The 19548-nt window shown below is 37.4% G+C and overlaps 1 protein-coding gene across 3 annotated transcripts in view; it reads left to right on the plus strand.

Moving 5' to 3' along the window:
- LOC119780315 (protein shisa-8) overlaps positions 1-19548 on the plus strand; it is a 142724-nt gene that overhangs the window by 110243 nt on the left and 12933 nt on the right. For all 3 annotated transcript variants that reach the window (XM_038280316.1, XM_038280315.1, XM_038280317.1), the window contains one exon: positions 12868-12984. In XM_038280316.1, the coding sequence (XP_038136244.1) occupies positions 12868-12984 (117 nt within the window). The remainder of the gene's footprint in view (positions 1-12867; positions 12985-19548) is intronic.

Genomic DNA, 19548 nt, shown 5'->3' on the forward strand with positions numbered 1-19548 from the left:
GGTTTCTTCAGCTAACCAATTTACCACCAGCCTCAAACTCCAACAAAAACTGGTTCATATGTCATGTGTTCCAATGACAGTGAACTTTGCTGCACAGACCACTATGTAACTTAGCATTAGAGTATCCAAAATAAGCTGAGATGTTTATTGTGGAGCAATTTCACATAAATGTACTGAGTCGAATAGGAAGTTGGTGGCTGTCACTCATTGCTGTCCATAATTGTTGTTCTATGATTTATTCAGAGATTTGGATCTTTCTATAACATAACCATAAACCTTTCTCATCCTTTTCCACTCAGTTCCTAAGTCTGAACACGTGTAAGGCCTTCTGACAATTTTGATTAAAACTAAGGTTAATTTTTTTTTTATTCGATTGTATCCAAGTAATGGAAGCTAAATCTTACTTACCCAATGCTCGGTATATCATTAGAATATCGTCCTCTGCACAGGTTTTACTTATTAAGTTGTATAACTTACAACAGTATGGAAAAAAGGTAATGTTTGCAAAACCTCTCCAGTAATAAACCCCTTATATAGAGGAAGAATTTGACTGAATTCCAGGAAATTGGTTAAAAGTTTAATTTTCTCAGAACAGATAAAAGCTATAATGTAAATGCAGCAGGTATCCTGTCTAACCAGTGTTCAGAGATTAGTAAATGTAAATAGGAGCCCAGGGAGCTGCTTGGCTTGGCCTCTATGATGAAAGGGCATGTTCAGCTCTCAGATGAGTTAAATTATTCACCAGTTCTCCAAGTTCAGAAGGAAAAAGTATACCTGTTAAACATATGTACAGTACTTACACAAACCAACACAAACACTTAACCACCTGACAGGTTGTTCTGACCCGATTAAAGGAAAAGAGAATCTTTTCAGATGAAAATTAAAAATTTAGGTAGGATATTTAGACTTAAACTTATGGGCCTAAATAAAATGGAAAACATCTAAAAGAAGTTGGAGTGTTTGAACTCGATTATCTGTGCTTTTGTCAAGTAAATTAACAATTTTTCCTTGAAATATATGTTATTGTCCTCAAGTGATTGAGGAGGGAAGACTTTGTCACTTAGATGGCACGATGAAGGACCCATTAATCAATCTCAGAACTTAGCAACCATAAAATCAAACCCAGAGCAGACAAAATTACACACACTAAGGAGGGTTGAATTGGTTTAAAAAAGCTCTGCTAATAATCTACTTTATTTGAAATCACGGTAGCTTGTGGCATGGATATTTTGATCTTTATTATGATTTAGACATTTTTATTCTTCTTAAATTTGTGTGCGTGAAAGACACTAGCTAGTCAGCCATGACCCAGCTCTGCCACACTGCTTGAACAGCTTTTACAAACATTCTTACGGGATTCAAGATTTCAGTTGGAACTAAAAGAATTTCTTTAGTGCATAAGCTTTACATTTAAAAGGTAAGCCAAGGAATTATTAGAAATTGAGCGAGTACAGCAGCAAGCCAGTTAGTATTTTAATATTATATTTAAGAGAAACTCTTATCTTTTATTCTGCATATGTTTTAGGTGTGAATGCAAGAGTTGCAGAATCTTCCTCTTGCAATTCCTTTCATGTCTCTCTGTTTTACATCCCGTCCGCCATCTCTTTGATTCTTCTGTTTATTATTCAGTTTCTTCTTCACTTGGGGCTCTTCATATCCTCCTCAGCTATCTGCCCAGTGGGAGATATTCTTGAAGGAAACACTACTGTCCAGTCTTTACTGCCAGTTGACCATGAGTGTGCGTGAGTGCTGATGCACGGCAGTTTACCGCATTGTGTGAAATGCTGACTAGCAGGACTGTTTGAAATGTGTGGAATAGAGACTGCAAATAATGGCCTATTTGAGGGCTTAGCCTTTATTTACTCCGTAAATGGAGTGAGAGAGGAGGAGAATGAAGATGCGGTTGAGAAAGGAGAATGCTGTGGAAAAATCAGCACTATGACATGACATTAAGCACCAGTAGGACCGATTCATTAGAGGATGTAAATTCCTGGAGTGTTGTATAATACTGACTGCCAAAAACAATTGATGACCAAGTTAAGCACCCAGAACAAATTTTCCAATTTTTGTGCTATTTGGTAAACCCAACTGGCATGTTAATGCGTACATTTGCAAGGGGCATGAAAGTGTGGAAAGGGCACCAGTGAGAATAAGTAATGGGATTGTGAGTCAAGCAACATGTGGCCAGAGTGGAGAATTCAACAGTTAAAATAAAGAGGTTGCCTCATGTTGGTATCACCCAGCATTCCCGGGAGGAATTATAATTCATATTTAACAACATTTATCAGTACTATGATGGATGGATGGATGGATGGATGGATGGATGGATGGATGGATGGATGGATGGATGGATGGATGGATGGATGGATGGATGGATGGATGGATGGATGGATGGATGGATGGATGGATGGATGGATGGATGGATGGATTTTCCTTAGTTAGGATCAGTAATGGTAGTAATTTAAACATTTTAATCAGTGATATATATTACCCTGATTTTCTTCAAAAAGAATAATGTATGTCAACAATTACTAATATTGAATAACTTGATATCTCTTACATTTATGTATGATCTTTAAAGGAAATTATAGCAAGTCCAGTCGAGTATAGTGAGGCTGGACAATATTATTGTCAATATTATTATGATTTCATTATCAAAAATATTTATTCCTACACCAACTTTTGAACAGCTGTTCAGAAGTTGTTGTCAATGCGTGGATTTGATCTGCAGCCGCATTTGCGTTCACAGACTTTTTGAGGGGCATGAAAGAAAAAAAGGGGCATGAATAACAGGTCCTCACCAATGTAGATGTCCTGTTAGCACAAATTTTTCACCAATAGAGTTCATTTCAAATTTGTCTTTTAAAATACTAACCCCCAAGTTGCCTATCAAGCCGTGTATAAGTGTATAATGTTTGTGCATCTGTATTTATCGTTGTGGTTCAGTGCATAAGATTCCAATTTCTATATTTTTAAAAGCACTTTAGGATGGCTGTATGACCTCAGTAGCTCGAATGTTAGATCACTTTATTCATCAACAAGTTTTTCCTATCTTTACATCAAACCTAATACAGTGATTGTTTATTTGACTTAATTGATCTCACAGTGCAGAAATTTACTCATTGCAACATATCAATAGTCAAAAAGATGAAAAAGGTGCCAAAAGGAAGACATCCGCAAGGGGTATTTACAGTGTATACAGTGTATCCACACATAGTTATATATGACAGCTTAAGTCTCTTATTTAGCAGGGTTATTATACAGGGTTATTGCACAGGGTATTAACATGGGTATTTATTCAGATGAGTATTTATATAAATAGCTATTGCACTGGGTATCAAATATAAAAAAAAAACAGGTTATTGTACAGGGTATTACATAGTAATTGCACATTAGATATTTCACAAGTTATTGCTGTTTTAGTGTTGCATTTGTTGTGGATTTATATTCATAACCAATTCCCATCCAGGTTGAATGCCATATTTATGTTGTGAATAACTGTTATATTCAATTCCCAGCAAGCTTGGAATTTCTATTTCTGATACTTTAAGATGTTTATTGCCCTCCCCAGTAGAGGTGGTAAATATCTTATTTAATCAGATATTATTTCGGCTGTTATATATTGGTTATGAACACACCCCCTACTAGCTGTGTGTTAGAACAATAAATGAAAGAGTGATCCAAGCTCAAATCATGGTCAAACAGTTAATTCTGCACACACATGGAATAAATTCACCACCACTTCTGTTCAAAATATAAGAGTTTATTAACAAAAATCATTCAGCTACAAGTCTAACATATTTGAGTTTGAAACTCTTAACTAAAACTAATGAAACTCAACTCAACTAAACTACTTTGTACAAAGAGGAAGGGGAAACATGGTTGAAAACAATATTACAGTTTAAGATGGATCTTGTGTTTGAAAAACCAAAGTTTATCTGGAAGAATTTGGGATATGATCAAATTAGTTTTTCACTAATTTACAAAAATTTGAATATTTTCAGACCAATTCACAATGCAAATCCATGAGGTGAATAAAACATTATTTGGCCAAAAAATGTTTTATTAAATGATTTGCTTAAACAGGAACTAGTAACCTTTAGGCAAATGATTCTTTACCCTCTTTGAAATAGCTAGCAGTGAATGGGCATCAGGATTCCACTAAATGACACTACATGGGGGTGAGCCAAACTTGTATTCTCTTCTCTGGCCATCATGTCAAGATGAAATATGGACTCTGGTTCCAAATGTCCAAACGCCATGATCATGGCATATGGCAAAACACATTGTAGAGTGTAATGGCAGCAGGGATGAATGACCTGCGGTAGCGCTCCTTTTTACAAACATGGTGTAAAAGTCTTTCACTATAGGAGCTGCTCAGCTCTTCTACACTCTGAAGCAGGGGGTAAAAGATGTTGTCCATGATGGATGTTAGCTTGAACAGCACCCTCCTCTCAGCCGTTTCATCCCAAAGTCCAGAGCGCAGCTTAGGACTAAAGTGGCCTTTCTCACCAGTTTGTTCAGTCCCTTTCTGTCCCGCTCTGTGCTGCCAGGGGCCCACAAACGACAGCGTTCAGGACACACTGATGCCACCAAAGAGTCATTAAAGGTTCTAAGTAGGGGCCTGCTCCATCCAAAGGACCTCAGTCTCCTTAGGAGGTTGAGACAGCTCAGGCCTTTCTTGTATACTGTAGGGCGTTGATGTTAAGAGTCCTGAAGTGAGAACCTTCTGCATGGAAACTCTTCCATACTCATAACTTTTCACCAAACACATGCATAATATTGAACAACAAATATAATACAAAACGTAAAAAGTCAATTTATGAACCAGAATTAATAAATCAAAGTATCACAACCATCTCTAAATGAATAGACAGTCATGGCAAAATAATTAATTACGACAAATTTTTTGTGAAATATCAGTTTCCAATAAGATACAAGGAATACAAATCAATTATACAGTACATCTCTAATGGACTCTAAAGGCTGATTTATACTCAGAAACCAGTTCGTTGGCGTGTGTGTTGCATTCACTGCAGCTTCTTCTGCAGACACTCTGGTGCACCTCTCCAAAATTGCAGGTGACCGCAGACAGTGCCGCAGACAGGAGGCCTCTGATTGGTCAAATCTACATCCGCTCTGTGTATTTTGATACCATACCAGCTTGTTTTGTTTGTATGACCGCCTGTCATACAAACAGGAAAACGACTTGTGAAGATGGACCAGCTAGAAGATGGGGTGTGCGAGAAAGCTGGGACCCTTTTTCCACCTGAGGGCATGAAAAAAAGGCAGTAGATTTTTAAAAAATCTACTGCCTTTTTTTCATTTTGTACTTGAAATTACAGTAAGATGTTTGTCTCTTCTGTAAATACTGTATAGATCTTTTTCTGTAATTTTTCCTATATCATATCATATATATATATATATATATATATATATATATATATATATATATATATATATATATATATATATATATATATATATATATATATATATATATATATAAAATAAAAAATAAAAAAGCTTCGGTGTGTTTTTGTTCCTAATTTTCCAAAATTTTTGGAAATGCAGTTATTTTATCTATTCCTTGGGCGCTGATGACATGATGACATGTGCAAAGCTGAAGTCGGGTCCAACACTATTTTTACATAGTTAATAATTTTTTTCATATGATTTGGCCCAGGAACTACAGAGATATAACTCGCAGATCTGAAAATTCATGTCTTATGACAGTTACCATGTGCGTGCTGTGCAGTAAAATAGTGCTGTGACACTTATGTGTAACGTTATACCAGCTACGCTGCTATGGTGACCGTTGCAATTCTTCACAAGATAGAAATGTTGATAATGTGATTTTTTTAAAAGCTGTCATGCATAATCTTACTTCGGTGAAGTTGGTTAGAAGCAGACACTGGACACTCAAGCCCCTCATAGCCAGCGGGATCCACAGCGGGATTCCAGCCCACGGCTGATACGACCGAAGGACCCCAACTCCGGCCAGCACCTTCCGGACCAGATGAAAGACCCTGGCCGAGTCCCCCAATATACTTGATATATATATGCTTATATATCTTATAAAAATATAAAATATATACTTACATTTGTGCAGTTTTTTTTTGTTTGTTTTTTTACAGCCGGACAGCATTTTTCCTTTCACTGAATGAGTTCTGAGAAGCCACTTCATTCCAAGTCAGCTCTTAACCTTATCTGAAGGGAACATTTTAAAGGATGAAGGGCAGTTCCCCCTAGCTGTTTAAATTATTTGGACATACTAACCTTGTGAATGTGCAAAACCAAGTGCTAGGGTCCAAAACGAGTGCAAGTGAGAGAAATGGGACTGGGCCTTACAGTGTATGCCCTGCTTAAGGGAACTCCATCCTTTTTTCTAACTCAAAAGAACTGTTCATATTTTACAGTGTACCCAATGCATTAAACAGTACAGGGCTCTCTTCATCCCTGTGACTCCTACCTCTTTGCATCTATTTTTTTCTTCCTCTTTTTATCTGTGTGTGTGCATGCGGGTATGTGTGTATGAGACTGTATTCATGTCAGAGTAAGGCCGGCTGAAGCCCTTACAGCAGTCAGCCTCTTTGATGTTGAGCCTTGCCGAATTAGGCCATCACCCAGCGGTGCTCTGCTGACTGCCTGCACCCACACACTGTCTCTCACACACAAACAAGGTACACACATACCAACCAAAACAAATGCACCCTGGCAGGAAAGCACGCACATGGAAAATAAACTTTCAGTGTTGCCGTTCACCTAGGAGCTGCGGACGCAGCGTCGCACAAGGCAAAGCCTCAGATGATGCACTCAGAAACATGTCCACAAACATTTCATCACTCTCACAGCCTCTACGCATTTCACACTCAGTTTTATGTGTGCTTCTCTTTAATAAACATAAATGTAAATCCTTATGAGTGCCTCCCCTCTGAGGCTTTTGTACAATGGTGCATCAAAAACATGCGCACGCTGACAAACACATGCAGGCAAAAATGTAGGACATTCAGAGAGAATATATTTAATATTGCAGAATACAGGATACATTCCTCTTGGATCAGGGTGCCACACAGTCACATGTTAACAGAAGTGACTGCCATAGGAAGCTTCACAAAACAGGGTGGAAACTCTTAATAAATTTGGCAAAGACCATTTATATGTTATCCTCATTTATTTATTGGCTAGTTAAAATGAAAAACAATAGGATATATGTTGGTGGATAAATAAATAAAAAGAATTAAATATGTTCCTTCTAGTCTACATGAAAATCCAGTGAAAGCAGCTTAGGGCCAAAAACTAAACTGGGATTATAGCAAAATTAGGCTGATATCTTCTGTGGTAAGAAAAAGGAAACTAAGGTAAGAAAAAGGCACAACCTGCATGTATCTGCATTGCCTTTTTTTTTTTTTTTTTTATCATGCTACAATGAGAAAAGATGATACGTATACCAAGATGTATATACATTTAATCTATCAGACCGAGGAAGGATAGCACTAATAAGAAAATCAGCAAACAAGCATGGTTACCCTGGTGGAGCCGTATAGATTCACTGGTCAGTAAATAGGATCTGTTTATAGACAGCCAACACCTTTCCAGTTCTGGAGCCAAGGTATTTTCATAGGGGTGGCTAGGCAGCAGGCTCAGACTGGCCGGTCCTAATTTCAGCGTGCGAGGGCCGGCCCTCCTTAAATCATACCGGCCCCAACATTTAATCTTCGACCGAAGCACCTACCTGTTACAGTAAATATCTCAAGAAGTAATACAATGTTAACTACCTAAATGATGCACATCCTTGTGATGGTTGGCATATGGTGCAATTTTCAATTTAACTTGTAAAATCCTATTTCTTCAAACTGTAAAAACCTTGCAACAAACTAAATTATAATAAAACTGCAATGCTTTCTTTAAACCAAACTACGATCTTCCTCTTATATATGGCGAATTTATGTTTGAATATTTTGCAAAAATATGTATGTATTACATTATTCCATTTCATTGCCTACATGCCACCTAGACTCGCAGTGAATGCGTACAAACCGCTGAGCTTTCATGTATTCATTCTTGAAGAACTACCTGTCTGCCTATAGTGTATTGTTTTATGCTGGTGTTTTTACAACACTCTGGCTTACGTTGTAGATCTAGTATGTGTGTGTGCGTGTCTGTCTGGCTTTGTGCAAGTGTGGACGTTACGCAGCAGCAGCCACTGTTTTTTTTTATTACCTCCATGTTAATAACCAAAGCCAGTAAAACCGCATTATAGAAGTCTTGGTGATGGTTGTCGTGTGATGCTTGAAGATAGATCGGTTAATCCACAACGTGTATTCGTATTTTGTTTCAAATTTCAGACGTACAACTTTGACTGTGCTTCAATTTTTTTTTTTTTTTTTTTTTGGGGGGGGGTCCATAAATTAGCCGGTGTAGATGGAAAAACCAGGGCCGAAAAACCGTTCCCAATCCGTGCCTGCTATGACAGGGACAGTAAACTCTATGGTAACCAGAAAAAAAACAGTCCTTGGTCGCCTACACTAATCACACTCTATCAGAAAGAAAATGAATAAGCAAGTCATCTGTATTTTCTAAATAAATCAAGAAAAACAGACTCTCACATACTGTAAAGCCCTTGCTAATAAATTTAAACCCATATTTAAACATTTATGACATCTAAAAAAAATCAGAGACTTACACATAATTTTCCTTTCTCCCCCATAAAACACAAGAAATTGTTCTTAAAAGAGCAAAAATTCAGTGTTTAGCATTTTTAGTTAATTACTGTATCTTTGTTGTCAGTTTACACTTAACATACTAACAATTAAAATGTCAAATTAATTTGGACATGAGAACAAATCTGCTGATACCCTCTGGTTTAGAGGTGGTGAACTACGTCCACATGGGGAAATAAATAATTACTGAGTGGTGGTGGCCAAAGGGGTTGGCAAAGGGCCTTTTTGTGTTTTTCTGAGAATACAGACCTGCTTAATCTCAACTAGTCATGTACCACAATAAAATGATTTTACTATTTTAACCTTAAACTACATATATCATAAACAACAAACAATATTGTATAATGTGATCTTGTTTCTTTCCTTTTAAATGGTTTACCAATAAGTACATAGCTTGCCAAATTTGATTTTGATTTTTTTAAATGGTGAATTTAAGATATCCAAAACTGGATGTTATGTAAATATAAGAAGAGCAGTCCACTGCCAAAGATGAAAATAATGTTTATATTTAAAACTCTGTTATTTCTTTAAACAAACTTAACATGATCAAGGAGTAGTTTTAGTCTGAAAACTGACTTTCAAAAGTCCTACAAACTGTGATAACTGTATCATCCTGAGTCTAATTTCTACTAGAACCAGTTAGAAGAACACTCATCATTTGAAATAGAAAAAACATTGATTCAGCAAATTCCATACATGCTGTTCACTTTGATGCTTTCGTTTGTTATGTATTTCACTGCTGAATGGGTTGTCTGTAAATCCCATTTAGTAGAAAGATAAGGCTGGTCTGCGCATTACAACATATAAGCTGCAATAAACAAACTCGCTCTTTCACTCTCCCTCTCTGGTGGCTGGGAACAGCCCTCTGGTCAAACTGGAAACCGGCCAAGGACCTTTCCGTCAATTAGCTGGTGTTTTTTCTCTCTCTCTATCTGGGCTTTCACTTTCCTCTGTCTTTCTACCCCTCTGTTCATTTAATTACTTTTACTGTTGGCACTATAGTTTGAAAACTTGGTATAGGATGCCTAAGAATACTATTACTTTGCATTATGTAATCACTACAAGACCACCAATGTCATACTTTTTTTTTCTTGTGCCTTGTAGTTAAATCAGATGAAGTTCAAATTTCAGTTTGACTGAAGTGAGCAGGTGCTTATCCAAAAAAAATATATAAACCATCTCATATTCTATACACAGATAAAATTACATCACAAAGCCAGGGCTCCCCTGCACGCCGCCCCACACACAGCGGTCACCGCTGCATATCAATTACACGGGGAAGTGAAGATCTATTTCTAATTCAATCAGTCAGCACTGGTGTCACATTCCTCGCTCTCTGGCTTTCTCCCAGCCTCTTCGTCCCATTTCCCAACTCGCTTGCTTCTCCACCGATGCGTTGCAGTTATTGTAGGTCTGATGGATGCGGGTGTCGAGTTATGAATGCTTGTTTTTGCATGTGCACTATGAGTCTGCAACTTCATGCCCAGCTCACGACAGTTTTATTACATTTGTTACCTGTGGAGATGACACTCAGGAGGGCAGTTAACCAATTCATTCAGAGGCTTTAAGGGTCATTTAAGGTTAAAGATAAAAAAAAAAACTTTTTATTTCTTTTCTTCTGCATCTATGTGGCTTTAAGTTGCCTTCTGCAATAAATACTACTTCTAATTTCCTCACTTGTGGAGAAAAATATTTGAAATATGTTTTGCTTTTTCTTGCCTAAAGACTGCTAGTTTAGAAGGACAAAAAAGGTACTTGGGTTATTTTGCTTTTCTATTCCTCTGCCACATATATATCGATATATATCAACACCACAGGTTTTAGTTTTGAGTTGAATACAGTAAAAACAGCAGTTTAGAGAGGCAAATGAATGGGGTGAAGAAGCCAGGGCACCCTGTGAGGGACCGACCCAGCCAAGCATGAGGACACAGTGGTGATTGTCAAAAAAACTAGGTTTTATTTCCCCAAAGTAACAATAATCCAAACAAAAATTCCAGGGCCCTTAAAAGAGGTCAAATTAAGAAATTAACTAAGGGCAAAAAGTTTTAAGTTCAAACATATGAAACCTCAAACTAATTAAACGAACAAAAAACTGACCTGACACACAGCAAACAAAGGGGACTTAAATACTGGCTGATCAGACCAGACTGACACACTGAGGAAGAGGTAGGGAGAACATCTACAACAAATTAACAAAAAAATAATTAAACAGTTAGCTTAAGTATTAAACTTAAATAACAATCAATATACAAATTAACAAAATGGGCAAATCACAAAAGTAAGAAGAAGAAATTATGCAACATATTTTAAAATGTGGAGTCCATGGTCTTCCCCCATAGTGGAACTCTAGATGGTACCACCCAATCAGTCCATGATGTCAGCCACATTCCCCCAGTTGATTGCACTCCCACAGCACCAGAAAAGAAAGCAGAAAATATATTAAGCATTTGACAAAATTAAATAAACAAAAGTTAACCAAATGTGCGCGCTACAATTGGAACTAATGTCTTTAAAATTGTCAAAAACAAACCAATATACTTATGCTACTGTGATTTTAAAAAACTTATGAAAAAATGGTGTTGTGTGGGCTTACTGACCATGTGACCATCACACACCCAAAGAGATCCCACATAGGCCAGAGGTAACATGCAGACTTCATCTATAAAGGTCTTTGTGCTGTTAAGAAACAGAGCCAACAAATAATAAAAAAAATATAACAGCTTCATAAAGTAGAGAACTTCCTGAAGACATTTTCTCTTGTCAAGCAGATATCTCTTCAATAGGGATCCAGGCTTAGGTATTGGGGAAACTCTTGTATGTTTCATAAAGTCATTCAGGCATTTATTCTACTCAGTGGCCTGCAGAGTGCATACTCCTGTAGACTCAAAATATTGCCCAGCCATACTCGAGTTGCTTGTCCAGACAGTTTTTTTTTTTTCCTATCAGAGGTCACCTCTAAATACACCTCTCTTATACCTCTTTCGTACACTGAGAGGAGAAAGATAAGATGTTGATTTGATTTTCAAGAGCAGCTCTATAGAAAGCATTCCCTTCCAGTGGTGAAGAAGTTAACAAACTGCAGACCCACTGGAACTCTAAAAGAAAGGTGTGATCATCCTTAGATATTTAAAAAAATGAATTGAGGTTTAGGTACTGTGCATAGAAGCAGTTAACGGATTGTATCACATGTAAATGTGACAGCAATTGACTGTAGAATGTATACTGCTGAACACCTGGGAATTCCCTCAGTTAAAGGAATAGTGGAGGATGTTCTTTTACCAGGTGGATCATCTAAATAAGTGGTCCTTGAGTCTGTGGAAAAATTGCAAATCTTCTATTGGATAGTAAGCTTGCATTAGCGATTCAAACAGCACATTTTAAACAGAGCATGCACGAGGAGAAATGGGCGTTTAATAGGGGTTCCCTCTCGGGAGCAGTTACAGAGTTGTGCATGTGCATTTTTAAAAATTAGTGGAGAGGGCGGGTCTTTTCAAAATTTCCTGAAAATCCTTCACTGTACCTTTGATAAAGTTAGTTATCAGTTTAATATATGGCTGTTTTTAAGTAGCATATCCTGAATTAAACCATCTGTTCTTAGCCAACTCTGCTAATCCACTTCCTTTGGTTTTGCAGCCCTCTTCAAGTCTCTATTTGCTTTATCTAGAGAGAAAGCTGTGCAAACATGTGTAACCTTCTCATTTAAACCCATAATACTACATTGCAAACACTATGCATGTGTTAATATTAGATCCTAATATTCATATTTTTTTTTCTCTAAGATCAAACATTTTAGATTGTAATAGATTTCACAGATCTTTTAAACTTCCTACTCCTTGCATCGTTATGTCTTCCCTGGATTTCATGAGACACAGCAGGTTAAAGTGTACATGTATATGAGCTATTGAGATCAACTTTTCAGTTGTCTTAACAACTGTCCTGTTGCAATGGCTACAATTTATAACAACTGAGTAAAAGTTAAAGGGTAGCATCACAGATCCCTCCAGATTCCATGATACTTTTCAGTGAAAATATTCAGCTGTGTTTTGAGGTCATGATGTACTAGTTTCTTTCTTTACCTTTCCTTAAGCTCTTACTACCTTTTGATAACATGTCTCACTATATTCTCTCTTTCTCTCTCTCTTAGATCACAATCACCTGAACAATGCAGCTTTATCCCCCCTGGGACCGGCCATGGCCTTGTCTCACCCTCACAACAACCTGGGAATTGGTTTCAATAAGTACACCTCGCTCAAGGCTGTGGGTGAGTTGAATCTCCACAGACATAAGTACAAACATCCACTCCGACTGAGCAGAAAGTAGACAATTTTTGACTGTATTGTTTAGAGGTTTTTCTAAATACTAAGTAATAAAGTCTTTGATTGGAAAAAGAAACGCATAGAACATGGATTAATGCATTGGTGGCCCTGAATGAAAAAACAGGGAAAATACAAGCCTATTTTACCATAGCAGGTGTCATTATGGGTTATCTTTCATTTCTACATGCTTAGTCTTTAACATTCAAATTTAATAAAGTTGTCATGGAGTGAAAATTATAAATGAATAAAGGATAAACTAAGCTCCAAATCCCTGGTTTTATTGCATCTCTTGTTTAAAAATAAACAACTGTTTCTCATACATAGCAGTAACTCGAGTCGATAACTATTTCAAAGCTTTTATTGTTGCCTAATTGGATTTATGTAATTTCATGGGATCCTTTCATATCACTAAACATGCTGCAGCCATCTCTTTTTAGTCGTTTTGCTGCTGGTCATTTATATTTGTGACATCAATCAACAATAGACTAATATAGTTACTGGGCAAAAAATAAAAAATAAAAAAAATCAATTGTCTGTACTTTGGGAGAAAATTGCCAAAAATAATCTGTACAATAAACTGTCACATATCTGAACATTTTTTCCCCCAGTTCCGTTACAATACTGACGTAGGATGTAGACATTAGTAGGGAGATTAATCAAATTGAACTCTGGTCTGTCTCAGCTGTTGTATCTTTGGGCAAGACACTTACCCACGTTGGATTCTTACTGTATAGTGGTCAGAGGGTCTGCTGGTGCCTCTGTATGGCAGCCCCACTTCTTTAAGTCTGCCCTCAGGGCACCTGTGACTACAATTTAGCTTGCCACCATCAATATGTGGGAAAAAGGCTGAATGTAGTATTAAGAGCTTTGGGGTCGTTAGAATTTTTAAGGCACCATGCAAGTATAGGCCATTTACTATGTAATGTTTTCTGTGTGAACACATATTTTGATACCTATTGTCAGTGTTTAAGTGCAAATGGTTGTTCTAAGTCAGTCTATTTGCACATCTTTAATTAAAATGGTTAATTTAGCCTTTATCTTTGAGGATCGCAAAATATTAGATTTGTTTTGTGAATGGGATTTTGTTTGGTATTTAGCATTAGTGAACCTAACAACACCCATAAAAAGCAAGATATGAGAACTGCCCCATAATTAAGTTGGACTTTACACTTTTTTGGCTCCCAGAAAAAAAAGTGTTAAGCAAAGCAAATAAACTTGTCATTTAACACGGACGTGGTCAAAAAACAATAATAAAAAACGACTTTTTTAAATTATTATTAGGTTTTTGATTTAAAAACAATGATCACTGGCAACACTGTTCATTCACAATCATTAACATTGTTAGCTGCTCGTTCTGGGTTGCTTCAACCATTTTTTAATTGACCGTAATTGACAGCATTGATGACTTTAGCATTTTTTGTAAAGAGTCATCAGCTAATATTTTTTTATTTTTTATTTTTTTATTTATCCTTTATTTAACCAGGTAATACCCATTGAGATTAAAAATCTCTTTTGCAAGGGAGACCTGGCCAAGATAGGCATCAAAATTACATCACATCATTACATATGTATAAAAGACACACACATAAAAGCCAAATATGCACTTACAATAAAATTTCTGTTAAAACATTGACATGTGAGGGAGTCTAACTCAAAACATCTAATTCTCAACTTAAAAGTATTCAAAGGAACCAATTTACTAAGTTTCATGTTATTTTGCAGCAAATTCCATGTAAAGGGAGCAGAGTAAGCAAAGGCCTTTTTACCCAGCTCAGTACTGACACGTGGGACAGAAAACAAGACAACAGCCTGAGAACGGAGAGAGTAATGACCAGTACTTTTTTTCATAAGAAGTGAACATAAATAAGATGGAAGCGCACCAAGAATAGCCTTATATATAAATATATACCAATGACAAAGCCTCCGTGTAGCCAAGGCAGACCACCCTACACGAGAATACAGCTCACAGTGATGGGTGCGAGCTTTACAATTAGTAATAAATCTCAATGATGCGTGATAGGCTGCGTCTATCATCTGCAGGCATTGAGCAGATGAATGCATATATAATATATCACCATAGTCCAGCACAGTTAAAAAAGTGGATGCCACCAACCGTTTTTTTACATTAAAAGAAAAGCACAGCTTATTTCGAAAGTAAAAACCCAATTTTAGTCTCAACTTTCTCACTAGACAGTGAACATGAGGCTTAAATGATAGGTTGTCATCAATGACAATACCAAGATACTTATAAGTTGAAACTATCTGTATTTCACGACCATCAAGAGTAACCACTGAAGGAACATTCAGTGACCTGTTCCGAAGGTCTGTGAAAAGCATACATTTAGTTTTTTCTGCATTGAGCACAAGTTTCAATTGTAGCAAAGTATTTTGGACCACATTAAAAGCATTCTGTAAGTGTGCAATGGCTTGTTTAAGAGAAGGTGCACAGCAGTAAATAACTGTATCATCTGCATAAAAATGAAAATTTGCATCAGACACATGCCGATTAAGATCATTTATATAAATAGTAAATAAAAGAGGGCCTAATACAGAGCCTTGTGGAACCCCTTTAAAGATTGGTAAAATACCAGATTGAACACCATCATGCTTAATGCACTGAGTTCTGTCACTAAGATAGTTTGAAAACCAAGAGACAGTTTTCTTTGAAAACCCTGATTTAAGAAGCCTAATCTTTAGAACATCATGATCAACCGTGTCAAACGCTTTTGACAAATCAATAAAAAGTGATGCACAGTGCTGCTTCTTGTCACGAGCAACAGAGATATCATTTATCACCTTCATTGCAGCTGTGATGGTACTATGTTTTTTTCTAAAACCTGACTGAACTGGGGATAAAATGTCCTGGGCGTGCAAGAAGTCTTTCATCTGATCACTCACCAGGGATTCAAGCATTTTGGCCAAAACAGACAAATTAGAAATTGGTCTATAATTATTTAAATTTGACGGGTCACCCCCTTTCAGTAATGGACAAACAAATGCAGATTTCCAGATTTTAGGAATAGTGTTGCTCTTTAAAGTAAGGTTAAAAAGGTACGTTAGAGGCTGTGCTACACAATCAGCAGCTATTTTTAAGAAATAGGGTTCTATAAGATCAGGTCCTGGGGGTTTTTCAGGAACCAGTCCTTTTAGGGCTTTTTGAACGTCAGCCACTGAAAATGGAACGAGATTAAAAACACCCGTAGTGACTGGCACATCTCCACAGGGTGTCACAGCATAAGGACAAACAGTGTCAAACAAAGAACCTGACTGAATAAAATGCTCATTAAAATGATTCAGTATCTCTAGCTTGTCATAAACTACTACAGACTCTTTCATAATAGAAGAAGGAACATTGATACTATCTTTGTTAGAAGAAAGTAATTTTATAGCCTTCCAGAATTTTCTGGGGTCATTTAAGTTATTAGTAGTGACTGACAGATAAAAATCAGATTTTGCTTTCTTAATAGAAGAACATTTGTTTCTTAGCCGTCTAAAAGCAAGCCAATCAGACGAAGAGCCCGTTTTTCTTGCTTTGGCCCAAGCTAAATTGCGGTCATGAAGAATATCTCCAAGCTCAGAGGAAAACCAGGGATTATCCCGCCCCTTAACTCTAAATCTCTTTAGTGGGGCGTGTTTATTTATTACTTGCAGAAAACTATCCCGGAAAAAGATCCAGGCTGACTCCACATCGGGAATCAGCTCCATTCTACTCCAATCACAATTAAACAAATCATGGCAAAAGCCCTGTTCATTAAAATTTTTAAGATTTCTCTTACATATTACACGAGGTTTACCTTTAGGCAACTTAGTATTCCTTACAGCAGTGATAACACAGTGGTCACTTAGGTCATTGCAAAAAACACCAACAGCAGAAAATTTGTGCGGGACATTAGTCAAAATTAAATCAATTAATGTGGATTTCTCATGGCACTTAAGATTTAAACGAGTGGGAGAGTTGATTAATTGTGTAAAATTGACAGAATCACAAAATGACTTAAATTCATCTGAGCAAGGTTTTAGCCAGTCCCAGTTTAGGTCACCTGCTAAAATAATTTCAGAGTAGTCCAATCTGGATAAGAGTTGAATAAGTGTCTGCAATGCAGTACTGAGGGCAGAAGGAGGCCTATAACACCCGACAACAGTAACATAAAGGCCCTTGGCCAACTCCACCCTCACTGCCAAAAATTCCAGCTGCTTACCAACTGATTCTGAATGGACTAACTTCATATTAAATTTAGATTTAGCATAAATAGCAACCCCACCACCCTTCCTTAATCTGTCAGTACGAAACACATTATAACCATTTAATCCGATGTCCGAATCAGTAATTGATTTTGTCAGCCAGGTTTCAGACAGCACAACAATATCTGCATCTGTTAAATTCACCCAAATTCTAAGCAGATCCATTTTGGGTAACAAACTGCGAACATTTAGGTGAATTACACTCAAACCAGACATGGATTTCACATCAGATGGCAATGAAATACACTGCAACTCAGGACCTGGATTTGGCTGAACGTTGCCAGACAAAAGCAGCAATAAGAATATTAACCATCTCTGTTTACCATCAGTATACAACAGATCTGTAGAGTTTTTAAAATGAAAGTCCCAGAAATGTCTGTCATCAAATGCAAAATAGTCATTTAAAATCAAGAGATTTTGAAGCTGATGAATATCTCTGGGTAGAAACCAGGCTAAATTTAAGTCCTTTGCCAACTCTTTCGGCATTTGAGGGGAATGCACAAAGGCTGAACAGTTAAATCCATAGGCTACATCCAAAGAGCCATAAATGTTGTAAGATGTACTCACCGAGTGTAAATCACTTGATCTTAGATTTTGCACAAACAATGAGCAAAGCAACATTAAAAGAAAAGCCATGTTAGCAGAGGATGTTTGCAAAACCCGAAAGAGCTGACAGGGCCTCAGGATCCACGCAGAGCCTGGAGTTGTTAGCTGGGCTGCCAGGGTCCGGAGAAGCCAGCAGAACCCCAAGATCCAAGTGAAATCTGGAAGGGCCAGCAAGGCCACAGGATCCAAACAGCACCCAGAGACAGTAACTGGCCTGCTAGGGCCTGAAGCCTAGAGATGGTAGCAGGGTTAGAGCTGAGCCAGAGAAGGAGGTTGGTAGCTAGGCTGTTTGGGCCTGGAGCCTAGAGATGGTAGCAGGGCCTCACGATCCAAGTAGAGCCAGAAGATGGAAGCTGGGTTGCCAGGTCCTATAGAGGCTCGGAGGGCCTCAATATCCAAGCAGAGCCAGGAGGTGATAGCTGGGCTATTTAGAGACTGGAGTCTCAAAATGGTAGCTGGACTGCTAGGGCTAACAGGAAGAGCCTGGAGATGGAGCTTTTCTGCAACAACGTAGTCCATAATCTAAAAAATTCTCCTTATCTAAAAGCCAAAGAACTAAAGCATAGAATCTGCCAAAAAATTTCTCCATATATGAGTATAAAAGCAAGCAAAATGAGTATAAATGAGAATAGGTATACGCGACAAACACACATCAAACCATTCATGCCGCCATCTTGGATTATGCTCAGTCCAATATGATATAATATATAATATAGTAATTGAATAATCAAAATCTGGTGTATATAGATTGCAAAGCATGCAATTGCTGAAAGAAAAATCCCACACAGAGCAATAATTAAGCCAAAAAAACAAAAAACGAGTTGTGCATTCAAAATGATAGCTTCTTTGTTTGTAAATATCCTCCTCAGCTCCTCAGCTGATATATTTTAGCTTCTGCAAGTTTAAATTCTGTTAAAAAATCTCCCTAAATTACATTTTGCTATCCGATAATTAAACCAGAGTAGTTATTGTACTGTTCCCTTGCAGCGACAAGGTCATGGCTTAGATTCCTGGCAAAGGCTTTTCCTGCATGTTCTCCCCAGCATCTGGGGTTCTCTCCTCACAGTCCAAAAACATGACTGTTAGTGTGTTTGGTATCTCTAAATTGCCCATAGTGTGCAGATTTGCATATCTTTGCCCCCCTATCTATCCATCTTATTCTGGATAAGCAGAATAACATTGGATTGTCCATAGATTCATTGGTTAGTAAAATAAAATAAAAATAATATCTACATTTTTTGTGCTGGTGGGGGGAGAAACCAGACTTAAATTGATCATAAACATTGTGTTTACAGGCAGCATTGTTTTGCAAATATAGCTTGGGGAACTGATGTCCTACAGCCAGCTGACAGCCCAACAGCTTTCCTTTTTAAAACTAAACCAGTATGACTGTTGGCATAGGTTCTGCTTGATACTTGTATATTAAACTTTATTGAATATTATTTGGAAGTAAAATTGTGTAGAACAGACATGGAAAGGGAGGAGAGAAAGGAAGAGGGGATAAGAACCAAGGGAAGGGAGAGAGAGACAGGAAAGACTGTATGAAAAGAGATAACATAAAGCAAAACAGCAAAAACAGAGAACACAGAAGATATACAGTAACTCCTAGATGTTTGCTTCCGTACCCGTAAGAGACAAGGGGAACAGAAAACAGAGAGCAT

The sequence above is a fragment of the Cyprinodon tularosa genome, unplaced genomic scaffold (assembly GCF_016077235.1).
Source record: "Cyprinodon tularosa strain WSP-4 unplaced genomic scaffold, ASM1607723v1 ctg159, whole genome shotgun sequence".
Classification (NCBI taxonomy): Eukaryota; Metazoa; Chordata; class Actinopteri; order Cyprinodontiformes; family Cyprinodontidae; genus Cyprinodon; species Cyprinodon tularosa.